The 19,673-nt window shown below is 44.1% G+C and overlaps 1 protein-coding gene and 1 pseudogene across 1 annotated transcript; one reads left to right on the top strand and one right to left on the bottom strand.

The window, feature by feature from the left end:
- Nucleotides 1–19,673, top strand: part of LOC142068404 (von Willebrand factor A domain-containing protein 5A-like) — a 268,830-nt pseudogene that overhangs the window by 123,213 nt on the left and 125,944 nt on the right.
- LOC142068907 (olfactory receptor 6N1-like) lies at nucleotides 3,608–4,539 on the bottom strand. Its single transcript, XM_075119032.1, has one exon. The coding sequence runs from the start codon at nucleotides 4,472–4,474 to the stop codon at nucleotides 3,608–3,610; it is 867 nt and encodes a 288-aa protein (XP_074975133.1). The 5' UTR covers nucleotides 4,475–4,539.

Here is a 19,673-nt window from a genome sequence, read left to right as displayed (position 1 = left end):
CACAGTTGATAAGAAGGTGTGAGGCTACTTAACATGGGGAAATAGATTCAATATGTGTAATGACCCAGCCACTCCCAGTCTCTATTCAAACCCAAGTGAATGGTATCTAGTTTGCATATTAATTCAAGCTCAGCAGTCTCTCCTTGGAGTCTGTGTTTGAAGCTTTTCTGTTGCAAAATTGCCACCCTTAGATCTTTTACTGAGTGGCCACAGAGGTTGAAGCGTTCTCCTACTGGTTTTTGAATGTTATGATTCCTGATGTCAGATTTGTGTCCATTTATTCTTTTGCGTAGAGACTGTCCGGTTTGGCCAATGTACGTGGCAGAGGGGCATTGCTGGCACATGATGGCATATATCACATTGGTAGATGTGCAGGTGAACGAGCCCCTGATGGTGTGGCTAATGGGATTAGGTCCTATGATGGTGTCACTTGAATAAATATGTGGACAGAGTTGGCATCGGGCTTTGTTGCAAAGACACACATAGTTTGATTCACATCATCTCATATCTCTTCTCATGACAAAGTTTGTCCAAATGTGGGATACCATTTCTCAGAAAGTCTTCATATTTTTTTATAAGCCAAATCAATCAATCAGATATGATGGCATATATCACATTGGTAGATGTGCAGGTGAACGAGCCATTGATAGCTCACCACACGATCCATTGTCTACCGCCAAGCTCTAAGATACAACTGCATTTGCTCCAATCCCTCAGACAGAGACAAACACCTACAAGATCTCCATCAAGCATTCCTAAAACTACAATACCCACCTGCTGAAGTGAAAAAACAGATTGACAGAGCCAGAAGAGTACCCAGAAGTCCCCTACTACAGGACAGGCCCAACAAAGAAAATAACAGAACGCCACTAGCCATCACCTTCAGCCCCCAACTAAAACCTCTCCAGCGCATCAAAGATTTACAACCTATCCTGAAAAAATGATCCCTCACTCTCACAGATCTTGGGAGACAGACCAGTCCTCAATTACAGACAGCCCCCCAACCTGAAGCCAGCAACCACACACCAAAAACACTAACCCAGGAACCTATCTTTGCAACAAAGCCCGATGCCAACTCTGTCCACATATTTATTCAAGTGACACCATTTTAGGACCTAATCCCATTAGCCACACCATCAGGGGCTCGTTCACCTGCACATCTACCAATGTGATATATGCCATCATGTGCCACCAATGCCCCTCTGCCACGTACAATGGCCAAACCGGACAGTCTCTACGCAAAAGAATAAATGGACACAAATCTGACATCAGGAATCATAACATTCAGAAACCAGTAGGAGAACGCTTCAACCTCTGTGGCCACTCAATAAAAGATCTAAGGGTGGCAATTTTGCAACAGAAAAGCTTCAAAAACAGACTCCAAGGAGAGACTGCTGAGCTTGAATTAATATGCAAACTAGATACCATTCACTTAGGTTTGAATAGAGACTGGGAGTGGCTGGGTCATTACACATATTGAATCTATTTCCCCATGTTAAGTAGCGTCACACCTTCTTGTCAACTGTCTAAATGGGCCATCTTGATGATCACGACAAAAGTTTTTTTCTCCTGCTGGTAGTAGCTCATCTTAACTAATTAGCCTCTCCCAGTTTGTATGGTAACTTCCAACTTATCTGTATGTATATCTATCTCTTACTATATGTTCCATTCTATGCATCTGATGAAATGAGCTATAGCCCACGAAAGCTTATGCTCTAATAAATTTGTTAGTCTCTAAGGTGCCACAAGTCCTCCTGTTCTTTTCCCCATTATTGTATTGGCTACTGAACTCTATTGGTCACTAGTCAGTATTTCTGACACCCCCACCTGCCTCATTTCCTCTACTCTGCTGCCATCTAGTGTTGATTTCCCAGCATGACAGCCTGTTGTTCTCTCCTCAAGTGGATTCTTCTCTTTATAGCTGCCTCTTTCCTGTTCTTGACTCTCATGTCACGTGGTGGCCGTTATTTAATATAACAGCCCAAAACTCACTCCATAACATCTGCTACTATCCACCTTTCACTATGCAGCACAGAGGTCCTCGTCTCTTCAGTGCTCTCTACTCAGCACTTACACACCGTTATATAGCTTCACCTCCCTTTCCTTTGGTCCTTTGGCAACATAACTTCTCCTTTCTTGCCCCTCCACTTTGGCTGCTGTTCATTGGACAGCACAGCTGCACCTGTCCTCTCTGCCCTCTTGTGGTCCTAGACAGCATAACTGCATCTCTCCTCATTTCTTACCTACTGCTAGGTGGGTGCTGTTTCAAACTATAGCCACTGGGAACAAAATCGTACAAAAAATGATTGCAACATTCGTGGCTACAAGAGCGTATACTGTGGCAGCAGCTCTCAAAGGCTTAGCAGGGGTTTCTCATCCATCCAATGCCTTTCTGTTGATGTGGGCTCTGTGTCCAATGGAAATGCACAGATTGAAGCTACCATGACAGATTCCCAGTGGCTCTCCAGGCTGAGATTCTCAGAGGCGTGTAAGGTGATGTGCATCCATCTCCCATTTCAAAGGGATTTGGGTGACTAACTCTGTTATGTCCCTTGTGAAATCTCTTCCACAGAGTCGGAGCCCTACAATTCTCACTGGTGCCCAGCTCCCCGACCTCTGGCCAAGCCCTGACGTGCTCCCAGTGACTGAGCCAGCACTGCCGTGTTTGGCATCACAGGAGTTCTGCCCGTTGGTAGGTGGTCGCCGCTTCCTCTCACCATAAGTTGCCTCACCCCCTGAGGAAAGGGCCCTGTGCGGAGCAGAGCTGCCTGGGGTACCTGGGGCTGACTGGACATGTGCCCTCAGAACTAGCCCTGTTGGACATTGGGCTTGTTGCAGTTAGTTTTGGGGACGCTCATTGTAACAGGTCCCCTCCCTTTGAACTGCTCTGTGCAGCTGGTGGAAGCAGAGCAGCTGGTGCCCTGCAGGGCCATGAGCAGAGTCCCTCGTCAGTGACCGTTTGACGGACCCGACCCCCGGAATGGCCTCCATTCTACGGGTGCCCTGGCAAACCCCCAGCTGGGCCTGGACAGTCCCAGTGGACCTGGCGTGTGAGTCTACCTCTTTGTTTGCCCAACCTCCCTGCCTCCAAGGGCCCGGTGAGCCTGGAGCTGTTGCTTTCCCGGAGCTGGTCACAGCCGGGTGTAGCCCAGATAAGAGCTATAACGCTGTTCCTGGTGAAGTGTCCAGAGGTCACTGCTGGGGCCTGGTTGCTTGCCTCCGGCCTCTGTGAGTTCAGTGAAGATGGTTGGTTTGCAGAGGGTTATGACGGTAATATGCACAATTTCAGGGGTGGCAGATTTCCCAGGCTTACATTCCCAACTCTGCTGCACAAGGAGTTACTATTTTTATTGTCCAAACATTTATTTTGATCAAGAATGGCTTTTCTAAAGATCTAAACAATTGGTTACAATTTTGTCTCCATTCTGCCTAGTGCCCATAACTCCATGATGGGAACATGGTTATGGCCACCTCCCTCCCTGGTCCTTCCACTGAGAAGGACAACACTGAGTGCTGAGATTTTCACTAGGACTTTTCAACTTAATTTTAATGGGGGATGATTGCTGAAATCACCCAGACAGCCTGAGGTTTTCAAAGCTAAGTTATCTCAGAGTCTCTGCATGTTTTTGAGAAAGCCACATTTACTGAATGCTTTCCTCAAAGCTTCCTTGACTTCTCTGTTTCTCAGGCTGTAGATGAGGGGGTTTACCAGGGGAGTCAGGACCGTGTAGCAAAGAGAGAGCACTTTGTTTAGGTCTCTCAGTGTATCACGTTTCGGTAGCATGTAGACAATAATTAGGGTTCCGTAGAAAATTGTCACCACAATGAGGTGAGAGGAGCAGGTGGAAAAGGCCTTTTGCCTCCCGGTGGTGGAAGGGATTCTCAGGATGGTGGCGATGATGCACATGTAGGACGTCAGGGTTAGTAGGAATGGAGGCAGGGTGAATACACAGGCTAGTATGAAATCCACCAATATGACCTGGTGGGTGTCACTGCAGGAGAGCTCTATCAGTGGGAGGGCATCACAATAGAAATAGTCAATTTCATTTCGGCCACAGAATATTAACTGTGATAGGAATAAGACAAAGATGGTAATACCCAAAAAACCATTTAACCAGCAGCCAGCAGCCAACTGGAAGGAAAACCTGATATTCATAAGAGTTAAATAGTGCAGGGGTTTACATATCGCTAAATACCGATCATAAGACATCACTGCTAGGAGATAGCATTCTGTAGCCACCAGAGAACCAAAGAAATACAGTTGTATGATGCAGCCACTGACTGAGATGGTTCTGTCCCCAGTCAGGAGACTGGCCAGCATCTGGGGCACGATGGCTGAGGTGTAGCAGGTCTCTACGCAGGACAAATTCCCCAGGAAGAAGAACATGGGGCTGTGAAGATGCTGGTCAGCCACAACGAGCACCACAATGAGGGTGTTCCCAACCACGGTTGCCATGTAGATCACTAGGAACATCAGGAAGAGAAGAATTTGCAGGTCAGGGAGATCCCCGAATCCCAGGAGGAAGAATTCAGTGATGGCTGTTTGGTTTCTGCAGTCTGCCATTGGTTGAGTCTAGGAACAATAAATCTGTGCGACTGAATTGGAAGGACACAGAGTTAAAAGTTAATCAAATCTTGTGAATTAATTCCATAAATATTCAGAAAATCCCTCCCTCTCCTGGTTACAGGCTGAAATTTTAAGGCTAAGTTTAGATTTCAGAGCAAAGTGCTAGGAAACTGAGTCCGAGGACAGAACATTGCTCTGATGGGGAAGAGGGTGTTCGACACGGATATCAGTGATTACTATAAAAGCCCATTTATCTGGTAGCCACATACTGATATGACAGATCAGATCATTTCTCTGTCTATCATATCCTTTCTAGTGACATACCAGAGCTTAACAATGATGCTTAAATGCTGTATTTCACTTCTGGCAATGGCCAGAATCATTCCATGTCTTAAGAGTCAAAATCAAACATCAGCTAAAATCTTGGACTGAGATTTTTCAATGTGGTCTAGAGTTCTTAGGCACCGTCCTGCTGTTAGATTTCTTTCCATGAATTCTAACACTATATCCTGGTATATTCAGCATTTCAGTGCCCTGTAGGAGAAGGAATAATTTTCACCCCCTCACAAGAGATCAGTTCATGCCATAAATTATGAAGTGGAGTAAATTCTCCCTTAGTGCCTGTGGTGGTGATGGGAACGTGGTGAGGGACTGGCAGTGCCTTTTCTGTTTCCCAACAGTAGCTATGTAGCAGTCATAAAATACAGCTCTTTGGAGGGTGGATCTTAAGAAGGTGCAAAACCAGGATGATTTACAACCCTAACTGGGAAATGACCCTCCCCACTTCATAATGAGTGTGGGATGATAATACAGGAAAGGCACTGGGTGAAAAAAAAATGCTTTCCCTAAACTCAGAGTCTAGAAACAATCTGGCATGTGTGATCCGGGTTAGTAAGACTCTATCTCCACTCGTCACCCCATTGAAAAGTCGTGGAAGACCGGAGACATTCCAGAAGACTGGAAAAGGGCAAATATAGTACCCATCTATAAAAAGGGAAATAAGGACAACCCAGGGAATTACAGACCAGTCAGCTTAACTTCTGTACCCAGAAAGGTAATGGAGCAAATAATTAAGCAATCAGTTTGCAAACACCTAGAAGATAATGAGGTGATAAGTAACAGTCAGCATGGATTTGTCAAGAACAAAGCATGTCAAACCAACCTGATAGCTTTCTTTGACAGGGTAACAAGCCTTGTGGATGGCGGGAAGCGGTAGATGTGGTATATCTTGACTTTAGTAAGGCTTTTGATACTGTCTCTCATGACCTTCTCATAAACAAACTAGGGAAATACAACCTAGATGGAGCTACTCTAAGGTGGGTGCATAACTGGTTGGAAAACCATTCCCAGAGAGTCGTTATCAGTGGTTCACAGTCATGCTGGAAGGGCATAATGAGTGGGGTCCCACAGGGATATGTTTTGGGTCGGGTTCTGTTCAATATCTTCATCAACAATTTAGATAATGGCATAGAGAGTACACTTATAAAGTTTGCGGACAATACCAAGCTGGGAGGGGTTGTGAGTGTTTTGGAGGATAGGATTAAAATTCAAAATGATCTGGACAAACTGGAGAAATGGTCTGAAATAAATAGGATGAAATTCAATAAGGACAAATGCAACATATTCCACTTAGGAAGGAACAATCAGTTGCACACATACCAAATGGGAAATGAGTGCAGAAGGAAGAAATACTGTGGAAAGGGATCTGGGGGTCATTGTGGATCACAAGCTAAATATGAGTCAACAGTGTAACACTGTTGCAAAAAAAAGCAAATATAATTCTGGGATGTATTAGCAGGTGTGTTGTAGGCAAGACACGAGAAGTAATTCTTCCACTCTTGGGCACCACATTTCAGGAAAGATGTGGACAAATTGGAGAAAGTCCAGAGAAGAGTAACAAATACGATTAAAGGTCAAAACCTGGGTTTGACCCACATCCCAATCCTGACTCTGTCTTTGGCTCTGACCCTCGGCTTAACTCTGACTCTGATTTTTTCTTGACCCTCAGCTTGACCCTGACACTGGCTCTGACTCCTGGCTTCAGTTCTGGGATCCCAAGCTCCTGCCACTAGTCCTGCCTACCTTTGCCAAGGATTCTGGAAGTTTTCCTGGACCACCCCTCACACTTGTACAAGGCCAGCCCTGTGGGACATGGAGGCAGTGGGTCACCCCCTACCCAGCATGTTGCAAGGGGCACTAAACACGCCTGAACAGGTTGACAGCCCTTGGACAGAACTTCCCATGGTGCAAACACAATTGGGCAGCTTTGACCAACACTCCGTGAAGTAGTTGGGTTACATCCTGTCTCCGAGGGCCTCAAAATGGACCCCAGGAAGGTGAACGCTGTTCGGACCTGGGCGGCACCCCTGGAACATCAAGGAGCTGCAGTGCTTCCTTGGGTTTGCTAATTTTTATAGGCACTTCATGCCTGGGTTTTCAGACCAGATAGCCCCATTGACAGTGCTCCTCTGCAAACACGCCTCTTTCACCTACTCTCCGGAGGCTCAACAGGTGTTCGACCAGCTCAAGATGGCCTTCACCAGTGCTCCAGTCTTGATCCATCCTGACCCAATGCGGGCCTTTGTCAGTGAGACTGATGCATCTAATGTTGCAATTGGGACCATACTTCCCCAAGAATCAGGCCCCCAACAGCACCTGTTCCCTTGTGCTTATTATTCTCGGAAACTCACACCCAGCAGAACAAAATTATGAGATTTTAGATATGGAGCTTCTAGCAATCAAAGCCACCTTCGGGGAATGGCGCCACCACCTTGAAGGTGCCCAACACCCAATACAGGTATACACAGATCATAAAATCTTGGACTATCTCCGTAGGGCAAAGGCGCTGAACTAAAGACAGCTTCAGTGGGCCCTGTTGTTCACACACTTTTATTTTACCATCACCTGTCACCAGAACAAGGCAGCCAATGCCCTGTCCTGAAAAGGGGAATACCTCCCTGACCATACCCAGCTGGTGTGCATCCTCAAGCCCTATATTTTCCTGGATGCTCTATTCCCCAAGACCACTTCCTTCTTTAGTTAGTAAGAAGGCGCCCCTCAGCACCTTCAGACACCCTATCTAGACTCTAGGTGATTATTACTGTGGATTTGATAGTCAAGCTTCCCTTATCTGCCAAGCATACCATCATCCTCCTAGAAGAGCCTGCCTGGGCAGCACCCCTAGAAGAGATGATGTAATGCCTAGTGGGTCTATAGGACTACCAGGCAACAAACATCCCCACATTGCTACCTGTAATTTGATTATTCCTTGCAATACACAATCTGCAGTGGTTTAACACCAGGGGAAGTTCCGCCTCATGTGATCTGACTGACAGTGGTCTTAGCTATCCCTGATTGGCTCCTTGACCCTATATAAAGCGATGGGGTGTAAAAGGAAGTGTCCAGGCTCTGGTTGAAGAAAGGCTGTTTCAGTGGTGACTGTGGGGTGCTGGCTCGGTGGCTGGCTGGGCAGAGTGAGATGGATGAGAGAAATGAAACTGAAACCAGGCTAGACCATGAGTACAGGGAAAGCATTGACGAAGACTGGATGCCAGCAAGGAAAAAGAAAAGGGGAGATTCTTTGCACCCAGAAGAAGGACCAGCAAATAGGAGGGCAGGAAAGGGAAATGGGGGGAAATTACCTAACAGTAAAATCCGTAGATAAGGACATAAAGATAGGAGATATCAACCCCCTGAGAATGGCAGAGGGGATCAAAAAAGTGCTGGAGACAGAGCAAGAGCTAAGATGGTACCTGCTGGAGACTCATTAGTGGAATGTAAAAACAAAGACCAAGTAGGGACACTCCTTAAGACAAAGGTGCTAAGTAAAATACAAATAAGTTGTCAGCTACCCAAATTCCTCACAGAAACAAGATGGGTAGTATCTGGGTGCCAAATGAAATTTCAGGAAAGAAAGCAAGGAATAGGTGGAGATAAGGTGATAAGTGCTAAGTGGCTAATTAGCAGAAGAGGCAGTGATAGCAAGTGCTTGACAGCTGTGCTGGTCACATTTTAAGGGAGGGATGTGACCAGATAGTCCAGAATATCAGAGTAACTTTAGGGTATCAAAGTCCTATAGTCCTCTTTCTGTGAGATGCTACAGCGGCCAGAGATTTGGTCATGTTGCAAATAATTCCAATGGGAAAATAAAGTGCAGTAAGTGTGGAGGTGACCATTCACAGGATGACTGTGTGGAAGGGACAGAACAAAAATGTTGCAACTTTGGGGGAAACACAGCTCAGAATATGCAAGCTGTACTGAGGGGAGCAAGCTAGAGAACTACAAGAAACCCAAGTTGCTAATAATATGTCCTGTGCAGAAGCTGTTAGGAGATACCTAAAAGAGAACCTGATGTGAGGAAAGGCAATAGCCTGCAACAAATTAATGGGAGGGAATGAGTAACGTTGGGATGAAAAGAGATTCATTGCAGTAATGAGAAAAGGAGTACTTGTGGCACCTTAGAGACTAACCAATTTATTTGAGCATGAGCTTTCATGAGCTACAGCTCACTTCATCAGATGTTTTCATCAAATAAATTGGTTAGTCTCTAAGGTGCCACAAGTACTCCTTTTCTTTTTGCGAATACAGACTAACACGGCTGTTCCTCTGAAATTGCAGTAATGGTTGATGTAATCAATTGTAGTTCTCAAACAGGAAAGAAAACAGAAAATGAGAATTATAATTAAAGCTGCAGCCTAGCAACCTGTCAGTGGAACAACTTCAGACTTTCCTCAGTGAAACTACTATGGACGGTCAGAAACAGATTTTCAGCTTGAATGCCCACAGCTTAATAGCACATGGGTAGGAATTAAAGACCAATGTTTTTGGTATGAAAACAAAGCCTGATCTAATATGCATACAAGACTTGGCTAATAGAAAAATGAGACTATAAAATCCCAGGATATGGTCTATATGGACATCATAGAGAAATGAAAAAGGTGGGGATGGATACCCTTTTACTAAGGAGAACCTGAAGTACCTTGAAGTAGAGATTAGAAAGCTAAATATCAAGGATAATGCTATTGAGATACCAATACAAAACAATTCTACATCTCTAAGACTTTATCATGTTTATAACCTATGCAGGAAACTAGAGGCTATGGACCTGAAAGAATTCATTGCAAGTGTCACATGCCCACTCATTGTCTGTGGTGATCTGAATAGTCACAACTGATTGCAGGGAAGTAAGAAAAACATGGAAAATGTTCAGAGCAAATCTTTGAAGAGAATAATTTAGCAATAAGTGATGGAGCACCTACCAGGTTCAGTACAGCTGATGGAAGCTTCTCATGTCTGGATCTGGGACCATAGCCAGTGAATGCAGCTGTGAAATTGACAGAGGGGTGGGAATGGCTAGTGACCACATCCTGACATTAATTACATCTCAAGGAAAAGGATATCCCCACTTGGAATCTTAAAAAAGCAAACTGGAAAAATCTTTGGAAAGAGAAGTGAGCAATATGTGAGTAAGTAATGTATCTGTGAAGATATTGAGGAATGCTGTAGTAATATTAATAAAGGAATCATAAAGACAGCCAGCCTAGCTATTCCTAGGATGCCAACACTGCCTGAAGATAGGGGAAGTGTACCATGGTGGAACAGGGAATATGAAATGGTAATTAGGGAAAGGAATAAGGCATATAAGACAGCAAAAAATCCTTAAATAATGGACTTAATGAAATATTAAAAAGTAAGGTAGTTTCACAAAGGGCTATAAAAAGGGCAAAAAGAGAGAGCTGGACACCATAACATGGGGAAGTAAGTAAAAATACCAATACAGCAAAGATTATATATAAACAAACTAGGGAAATGAATGGAATAAAGAGTAAGAGTCACGTAACACCAAGTCTTCCAGTTGCGGGGCATGGAGTAATAAGCTCTAACAAAAGAAAAGCAGAAACTCTGGCCACCATGTTTCAAAAAGTCAGTAATGATAAATATCAGCGGTTACAAATTAGGGAGAAGAAAAGAACATTAAGGATAATTATGAGATGAAGAGGTGGGATGGGAGAAGGATGTGGATATTTTAAATGTAAACTTTAGTGTGGCTTAGGTAAAACCATGGAAAGCATAGTAAGGGAGAGAACAGTAGCACACCTAGAAAGAAGAAGGTTTATAGATAAAACACAAAGTGGGCTCCAGTAAGGTGGGAGTGTGTTTGACCACTTTGTCAGGATAGAGACAGAAGCACAAAAAAACATGAGAATCATAGAATTAATTATACTAATATTCCTGGACATAGAAAAAGCCTACGATGTGTTCTGGAGAGAGGAACTACTCATAAAGTGGCCTCAGTGGGTAACATAGGAAGAATGTACAGATGGATAAGGAACTTCTTAGGCAAAAGAACCAGTCCAAATAGGGAAAGCTTTCTCCAGCGTATAGTAAATTGCAAGTGAAACTCCACAGAGCAGTGTAGTTACGCCAGCCCTCTTTAACATCATGATAAATGATCGCCCTGAAGAGATGAGGATAGGAATAGGGATCATGTTTGCTGACTGTGCCATATGGATCAAAAGCAGAAACCTTGAAAGTGCCACCAAAAGAATGATGATGCACTTAAGAGAAGTGCAGAATGGGGAAAGAGGTGGGGCTTCAAATTCTCATAGACAAAACTAAGGGAACGATCCTCACAACATGGAAAAGCCAAAAAGATGTAAAGTTATAGCTATATGACCAATAAATAAATATACTGTCATTACAAATTCTTAGGTGTGATATTTGATAACAAGCTCACTTGGAGGGACCATATTGAAAATATTAGATAAGTGCAAAAGTCAAATACCTTTGGAACATCCTGGGGAGTGGATATGAAAATGGTGGCAATGCTATACAGAGCACTAATTAGACCAGTTATTGAGTATGGATGCCCGGCCTTTGGGTCAGCAATGAATACAAATCTGAACTAGATTATATCCACACACACGCATTGCATATCAGGTGGTGAGTTCATTACTGTATCTCTGTACTACAGATATACGCATTTCCATCAGCTGCTGCTAATTCTTAGAATGAAGCTCCCAGACTTAACCTTTTTGGGCCAAAGTACGAGATAATAGTGAAGATAGCACTAAGCTAACCGGTTTGGATAAAAACTCAACATCCCCCATGTAAATAGGGTACAGAAGTGGATAGCTGATCTTCATGAAAAGAAGGGATTGAAAGAGACCAAAATGTATAGCTATGGGAAAATACTCTATCATTAGAAAATCACCCCCAGTCGGGAAAGACATGGAATTATATAATGAAATCAATAAAAAAATGATAGATAAGATGTCACAATTATATTGATTTTCTATAAGTGGGGACACTATTGACAAATACATACAGAGGGTTCCAAAGAGGAAAGAACAGAGTGGGAACAGCTTCCTGTGTGCCCTCACTCGGACTCAAGAAAGCTGTATGACTAACTTTGTATCCGTCTTTATGGCTGAGATACACAGGGATTATGCTAGCACTAAATCGTGCTTTAGATATGTGGCCAGCTGCTGTGGCCATCCTGTCTGACTCTTTATCAGGGCTGCAGCAGGCAACTCACAGTGGTGAGTCTGACAGCAGAAATGATTCTCCTAATGATATATTACTGCTAACAGCCAGACTGGTGGAACTGGATATAACCAACGTAATCACATGGATCCTGGTGCAGACAGGGATAGCAGGCAACGAATTGGCTGGCAAAAAGTGTTATTAATCACAAACAAGTTGACCTCGGGATCCCCTGAAGCAAACTGGAATTTAAACACCTAATCAAAAGTGAGCTAAGGAAGGAATGGCAAGAACTGTAGGCAAATGAAATGAAGGGGAAAAAAATTCCTGATTCTGCCTCCGGCTCTGACCCTCGGCTTGACTCTTGACCCTGATACTGACTCTGACCCCTGGCTTCAGTTCCGGGATCTCCAGCTCCTAACACTTGTCCTACCTACCTTTGCCCAGCATCCTGACACAGACTATGTATCGTAAAAATGAATACAGATACTTCCCACATTCTTCACAGAAGGTGAATCTTAAATTGCTCATGCTTAATTACTCAAGCACTTTAATACCCCGGTTCGGAAGGTGGTATATAAATGCAAAGCAGCAGCAGTTTGGAATTGGGTGCTCACCTCTATTCGTAGGACAGCTCTCGCTGGAGTCGATGAACTCATTTCTCAGGGTTTGAGACCAGGTGGGTGAGGTAATACCTTTTATTGGACCAGCTTCTGCTGGTGAGAGACATGTTTTCGACACACAGAGCTCTTCAGGGTTTGGCAGACAAGACTCCAGTTCCACTGAGGTTCTTGTCCTTTCATCATTCTGCAGAAATGGGACTTTCTCGGTAGAGACCTGCAGTTACCTGAAGGGACAGAAAATGGGCTTCCCCTTTGATTTAAAAAGTGTAAATGCTCTCTCATAGTTGTATTTTCTCTTCGTGCTTTTCAAAATGGTCCCACTTTGACCTTTTTCCCACTTGGTTCATTCTGTGTCTCCAGAGCGTTGTAGCTAACAATGCCCACTGTGAGTTGCAATTATACAAGTCCCATTCTACATCACGTTTTAGTCTAATGATCCTTTGTGGAAAATATTTTAGATCATGGACAAACACCAGCTTACATTTTTGGGAGATGCCTGTCCAAGGTGATGGCCAGTTATCATGTACTTGCACCACCACGAATTAGTATTCAAGAGATGCTGCCATCTAATGGGCATTTTTGAAAATAGTGGCCCATGTCTCACTCTTACAACATGCTGCCACCTAGCAGCCATTTTACAGTATAACTTTCCCATTATTGTATTGGCTACTGAACTCTATTGGTCACTAGTCAGTATTTCTGATGCCCCCCCACCCCCTTTCCTCTACTCTGCTGCCATCTAGTGTCGATTTCCCAGCATGACAGCCTGTTGCTCTTTTCTCCTATGGTGGATTCTTCTCGCTATAGCTGCCTCTTTCCCATTCTTAAAAAGAAAAGGAGGACTTGTGGCACCTTAGAGACTAACAAATTTATTAGAGCATAAGCTTTCGTGAGCTACAGCTCACTTCATCGGATGCCTGCAAGTGGGGAGATTTTATATACACAGAGAACATGAAACAATTGGTTAGTCTCTAAGGTGCCACAAGTACTCCTTTTCTTTTTACCATACAGACTGTAACAAGAGTGATCAGGTAAGGTGAGCTATTACCAGCAGGAGAGCCGGGGCGGGGGGCGGGGGGGAACCTATTGTAGTGATAATCAAGGTGCGCCATTTCCAGCACTTTACAAGAACAGTAGGAGGGGAAATAAACATGGGGAAATAGTTTTACTTTGTATAAGGACACATCAACTCCCAGTCTTTATTCAAGCCTAAGTTAATTGTATCCAGTTTGCAAATGAATTCCAATTCAGCAGTCTCTCTTTGGAGTCTGTTTTTGAAGTTTTTTTATTGAAGAATTGCCACTTTTAGGTCTGTAACTGAGTGACCAGGGAGATTGAAGTGTTCTCCAACTGGTTTTTAAATGTTATAATTCTTGATGTCTGATTTGTGTCCATTTATTCCTTTATGTAGAGATTGTTCATTTTGGCCAATGTACATGGCAGAGGGGCATTGGTGGCACATGATGGCATATATCACATTGGTAGATGTGCAGGTGAACGAGCCTCTGATAGTGTGGCTGATGTGATTAGGCCCTATGATGGTGTCCCCTGAATAGATATGTGGACACAGTTGGCAACAGGCATGTGAAGTAGTTATGAGTGAGGACGAAGTCACAAAGTTCAGCCACCAGGTTTGCCGTGACATTATCAGGGATACTGTTCCTGACGACTTGTAGTCCATCTTTGTGTGGAATGTTGGTGTAGAGGGCTTCTACATCCATAGTGGCTAGGATCGTGTTTTCAGGAACATCACCGATGGATTGTAGTTTCCTCAGGAAGTCAGTGGTGTCTCGAAGATAGCTGGGAGTGCTGGTAGCGTAGGGCCTATGGAGGGAGTGTTTGGGGACAATGTATACCTTCAAAACAGCGTCACTGCTACGGGTACCCGCATGGCCCCACAGTATGCCAACATTTTCATGGCTGACTTAGAACAAAGCTTCCTCAGCTCTCGTCCCCTAACGCCCCTACTCTACTTGTGCTACATTGATGACATCTTCATCATCTGGACCCATGGAAAAGAAGCCACCATGATTTCAACAATTTCCATCCAACCATCAACCTCAGCCTGGACCAGTCCACACAAGAGATCCACTTCCTGGACACTACAGTGCTAATAAGCAATGGCCACATAAACACCACCCTATACCGGAAACCTACTGACCACTATGCTTACCTACATGCCTCCAGCTTTCACCCAGACCACACCACACGATCCATTGTCTACAGCCAAGCTCTACGATACAACCGCATTTGCTCCAACCCCTCAGACAGAGACAAACACCGACAAGATTCGAGCATTCTTACAACTACAATACCCACCTGCTGAAGTGAAGAAACAGATTGACCGAGCCAGAAGAGTACCCAGAAGTTACCTACTACAGGACAGGCCCAACAAAGAAAATAACAGAAGGCCACTAGCCATCACCTTCAGCCCCCAACTAAAACCTCTCCAACGCATCATCAAGGATCTACAACCTATCCTGAAGGACGACCCATCACTCTCACAGATCTTGGGAGACAGGCCAGTCCTTGCTTACAGACAGCCCCCCAACCTGAAGCAAATACTCACCAGCAACCACACCCCACACAACAAAAACACTAACCCAGGAACCTATCCTTGCAACAAAGCCCGTTGCCAACTGTGTCCACATATCTATTCAGGGGACACCATCATAGGGCCTAATCACATCAGCCACACTATCAGAGGCTCGTTCACCTGCACATCTACCAATGTGATATATGCCATCATGTGCCAGCAATGCCCCTCTGCCATGTTGCGTGGTTTAGCAGGGGTTTCCCATCCATTCAGCGCCTTTCAGTTGATGTGGGTTCTGTTTCCAATGGAAATGCATAGATTGAAGCTCCCATGACAGAATCCCAGTGGCTCTCCAGGCTGAGATTCTCAGAGACTTTTAAGGGAGATAGGCATCCATCTCCCATTTAAAAGAGATTTGGGTGACTAGCTCTGTCAGGTCCCTTGGGAAATCCTTTCCACAGAGTCGGAGCCCTACAATTCTCACTGGTGCCCAGCTCCCCGACCTCTGGCCAAGCCCTGACGTGCTCCCAGTGACTGAGCCAGCACTGCCATGTTTGGCATCACAGGAGTTCTGCCCGTTGGTAGGTGGTAGCTGCTTCCTCTCACCATAAGTTGCCTCACCCCCTGAGGAAAGGGCCCTGTGTGGAGCAGAGCTGCCTGGGGTACCTGGGGCTGACTAGACACTGTGGTCTCAGAACTAGCCCTGTTGGACATTGGGCTTGTTGCAGTTAGTTGTTATGCATAAGGGGATCACACATGTTGTAGGAGACCATTTAAAATGAAGTGGGCAATTAACATGAAGTGGGCGATTAACACTCTGCAGAATAGGCAGCAGGGCCCATTGGCTCCAAAGGAGCTACAGCCAATTTACACCTGCTGGGCGACCAATGTGAATTCAATATTTTTTAAAAGTCTTGCAGCATTGCATCTGCAGCCCATTGAGCTTTTTAGTTTAGTGCTGTCTGTAGCAAGAGAAAAATTAATGTAATGGCTGAGAAAGAAAGAAAGAAAGAAAGAAAGAAAGAAAGATTAGGGCCATTCATCCCAACAGAAGTTGAAGATGAGATACTTGAAAACTGTGCAACACTGAACTCCTCCAAAGTTCTATCCCTAGAGGGACTGAACCGTTCTCCGCCACCAATAAAAGTTACACTTGTAATTAAACCCATGGGTCAAAGCGCTAAGAAAGTGCAGACTGGTTCAGAACTTTTGAATCAGCTTCAGATCACATTGGCAGGCAAAAAATATGGATTTATAACTGTGTAATGGGCTAGATCCCCAGCTGATGTAAATTGACATCGCTCGATGGAAATCCAAGGCCCAGATTCCCAGTTGGCGTAAATAGGCCAAACTACCATGAACTCAATGGAAGTAAAAAGAAAAGGAGGACTTGTGGCACCTTAGAGACTAACCAATTTATTTGAGCATAAGCTTTCGTGAGCTACAGCTCACTTCATCGGATGGAAGTGGAAGTGTAACAATTTACACAAGCCTATGACCTGGCCCTTAGTTTTTAGTCTTCACCTCTGGGTACCTCTTGGTGACTGACTTCAGTCAGACAAGGCAGGCTGAGCTGTGGGTTCCTCTAGAGCTGCTGATACAATGCAGGAGGAAAAAAAGTCTCTGCTCCCCCAGAAGTGATTACGTGATGTTAATGAAGGAACAGGCTATTCCAGGCCAGCTGAGATTCTGGTGCGACAAGGCTCTTCGCCATTGTGGATCATGTGTCTCTATTAGAAATCGCTGTTTTAGTCCCTTCCAACCCTGAGATTCTATGATTCATTCATTCTATGATTCATTCTACAAACACCTTGGGACATGCTTTGGGCCTCTGCCCTGCCTTGTTTTTAGCCAAGGGTCCTTCCAGGGATGCTGCCATCAAGTGAGATAAAGGGTGGGTACTGTTCTCCCTCTGTGGGGTTAGAGTTGGGCAGGTTGTCAGGGTGGTTTGCTCCAGAGGTGAGATCAGAGCTGGGCGTAAAGCCTTGGAGACCGGATTCAACTGTTTAGCCCCAGAGTAGGGACATCCTGGGCTGTGACAATATCTGAACCCTGCACAAGACAGGATCAGCTCTAGAGCTGGGAGGAGTTTTCAGTCTCTGATCCCATTTAGTCCTTCATCTCCCAGCCAAGCCTGTCCAAGGAGGGGAGCAGGGAGCACCCCTCTGTGGAGTGGATCCCTGTCTACTAGGAACTTCAGAGAGACTCAGGAAATCCAGCGAAGGGACATGGAAACTGCTGCTGGATAATACAGTGATGGGGGCATGAGAGAGAGATGACCAAAGAATCCTGGTACTGGAGGATCAAAAGCATCGCACGTTGGGAAAAAATCCACAAAGACCAACAGACTACATTTTTGCTTTCAATTCTACATGTGAAGGTATTAATGTACAGACAAATTTAATAACAGAGATATGAATTGTAATTGGAACTTTTAAAGACTTTTATTATCAAGCAGCTAGAGCCTGCCAGATTTCTTTTCAGCAGAATGTAAGAACTGAAATATAAATTACAATTTGAACTCTTTAAGGAATTAACTCTCAGTCTAGTCAGACATCTAGATCCAGTCAGAGAAAAAGAAGGTGGACAATGACTTTGCATCAGAAATCAGAAATGCTTGCAGGGTTTAGCAAGCAACAACTAATTTCTTTTCAGCTAAAAACTACTGTAAACTGGAAATTGCACATTGCAAACCAAAGAATATTGGGATTTGCAGATTTCAAAAAACCGAAACCAAATATCTGAGTATAGGAGATACTTTCCCTGAACATTTTTGAAAAAACTCAGTTTCCTACTACTACAAAAAAAATCTAAATTTCCAAACATCTCTAATTTGGAATGGAGCTTTAAACAAGGGAGGGGAACACTAATACTGTTCAATAATACCATAATTTCAAAACCATTTTTTCTCTTGAAACTGGGTTTGTTTCTGTGTCAAAGGGATAATTACTGGAAGGTCAAAATTGAATAAGCAGCAGAGCTGACAGCCACAGTTGATATGTTATGCACACCAGCACCTTTAGGCTCAGAGTTGAACCACCAGTTAAAGCCATTCTATCTCAATGTTGCCAAAGGACATACAGGAGGTAAATGGGACTAGAACCCATATTTCCAGGATTTCCTTGGAAGTTAACAGGATAGACACAGGACCAGGATTACAAAGGGTTTAAGCACCTAAAGAAGGAGCAAGGCGCCTTTGGGGATTTACAATAGCATCTGAGCAGGTTAGGTGCTATCTTTTAATGCTGGCCCACAGATAACACAGAAGCTTGGCTGGAATCAGGGAACCTGGTGGCGATTGTACTCCCTGTGTTATGCTGGGGTCAGACTAGAGGGTCTGAATGGCCCTTTTGGCGTTATCACCTTTGTTTCTGTGCCCTTGCCTCTGAATCTCTGCTTCTGAGCTGTGCAGGGCTCCAGGGCGTGAGTCCTGCTAACCCTCAGGAAATAGATATGGATAAATCACCTTCCCGCAGCATCAGTCCTTTAATGTCAGTGCAGCTCAACGCCAGCTACTCACAGCTCGTCTGCAGAGAGCAATCGGTTTGAGCCTAGTTCAATCGCAGAATGAGGCTGAAAGGATTCTCAGATACCTGTGCCCTTAGCTTCTAGATTCTGCTATATAGATAGATAGTGACCAAAAAATCCTAGTGCTGGATGACTGAATGTGTCTTCCGTTGGGAAAAAATCCACAAAGACTAGCACAGGAAGTTTGTTATTTCAATTAAATGTGTTGGGGGATCAACATACAGGGAAGAATTAAGATGATAAATATGAATTACAATACGAACTGGTTAAGACCTTTCCCATCAGTTTAATCAAATACCTACTGCTGACTGGAATTTTTCCTCCCATTAGGAAAATTTTTACTTTTCACTGAAAACCCTAAATCCATTTCCCCCCACCACCACCCCAGTTTTTGGCAAATGAAAACTTTCTGCTGAAAACTGATTTTTTTTATTCCAAAACCAATATAGTTTGTTTTTTTAAGTTTTCTTTTTTTTTTTTTACAAAACAATCCCAAAATGTTTGAGAAAAGCAGACAGATTCTGAGATGTGTTATTTTGCTTAAAAACCAATCTCCATTAAAAAGAACACAGCTGAAAATTTCCAACCAGCCTCTATGCACAGAGCTTGGGGTAGAAAAATGACAGATGAGCTGCTATTTACGATGCTGGGTGAGTCAACATCATATTGCCCTGCAAAGTGAGAATCAGGCTGTGTTAGAATTTTAGTTGATCAGTTTCATACCCAAGTTGTGAGAATTGTTGGGTTTGGAGTGTGCTTTGTTCCATCCTTCATATTGCATTTTATCAAGCCACACCTTGGGCCAAATCCTCAGATGAGATAAAGTGACGAAGCTCCATTGACTTTAAAGGAGCTGACCTAATTTACACTAGTGTGGTAACGTGACTCATTGATTGTCAGAGGCGAGGAGCACCAACAACACCTACTCATTGTA

The sequence above is a fragment of the Caretta caretta genome, chromosome 14 (assembly GCF_965140235.1).
Source record: "Caretta caretta isolate rCarCar2 chromosome 14, rCarCar1.hap1, whole genome shotgun sequence".
Classification (NCBI taxonomy): domain Eukaryota; kingdom Metazoa; phylum Chordata; order Testudines; family Cheloniidae; genus Caretta; species Caretta caretta.
This window is presented reverse-complemented; position numbering and strand designations above follow the sequence as displayed.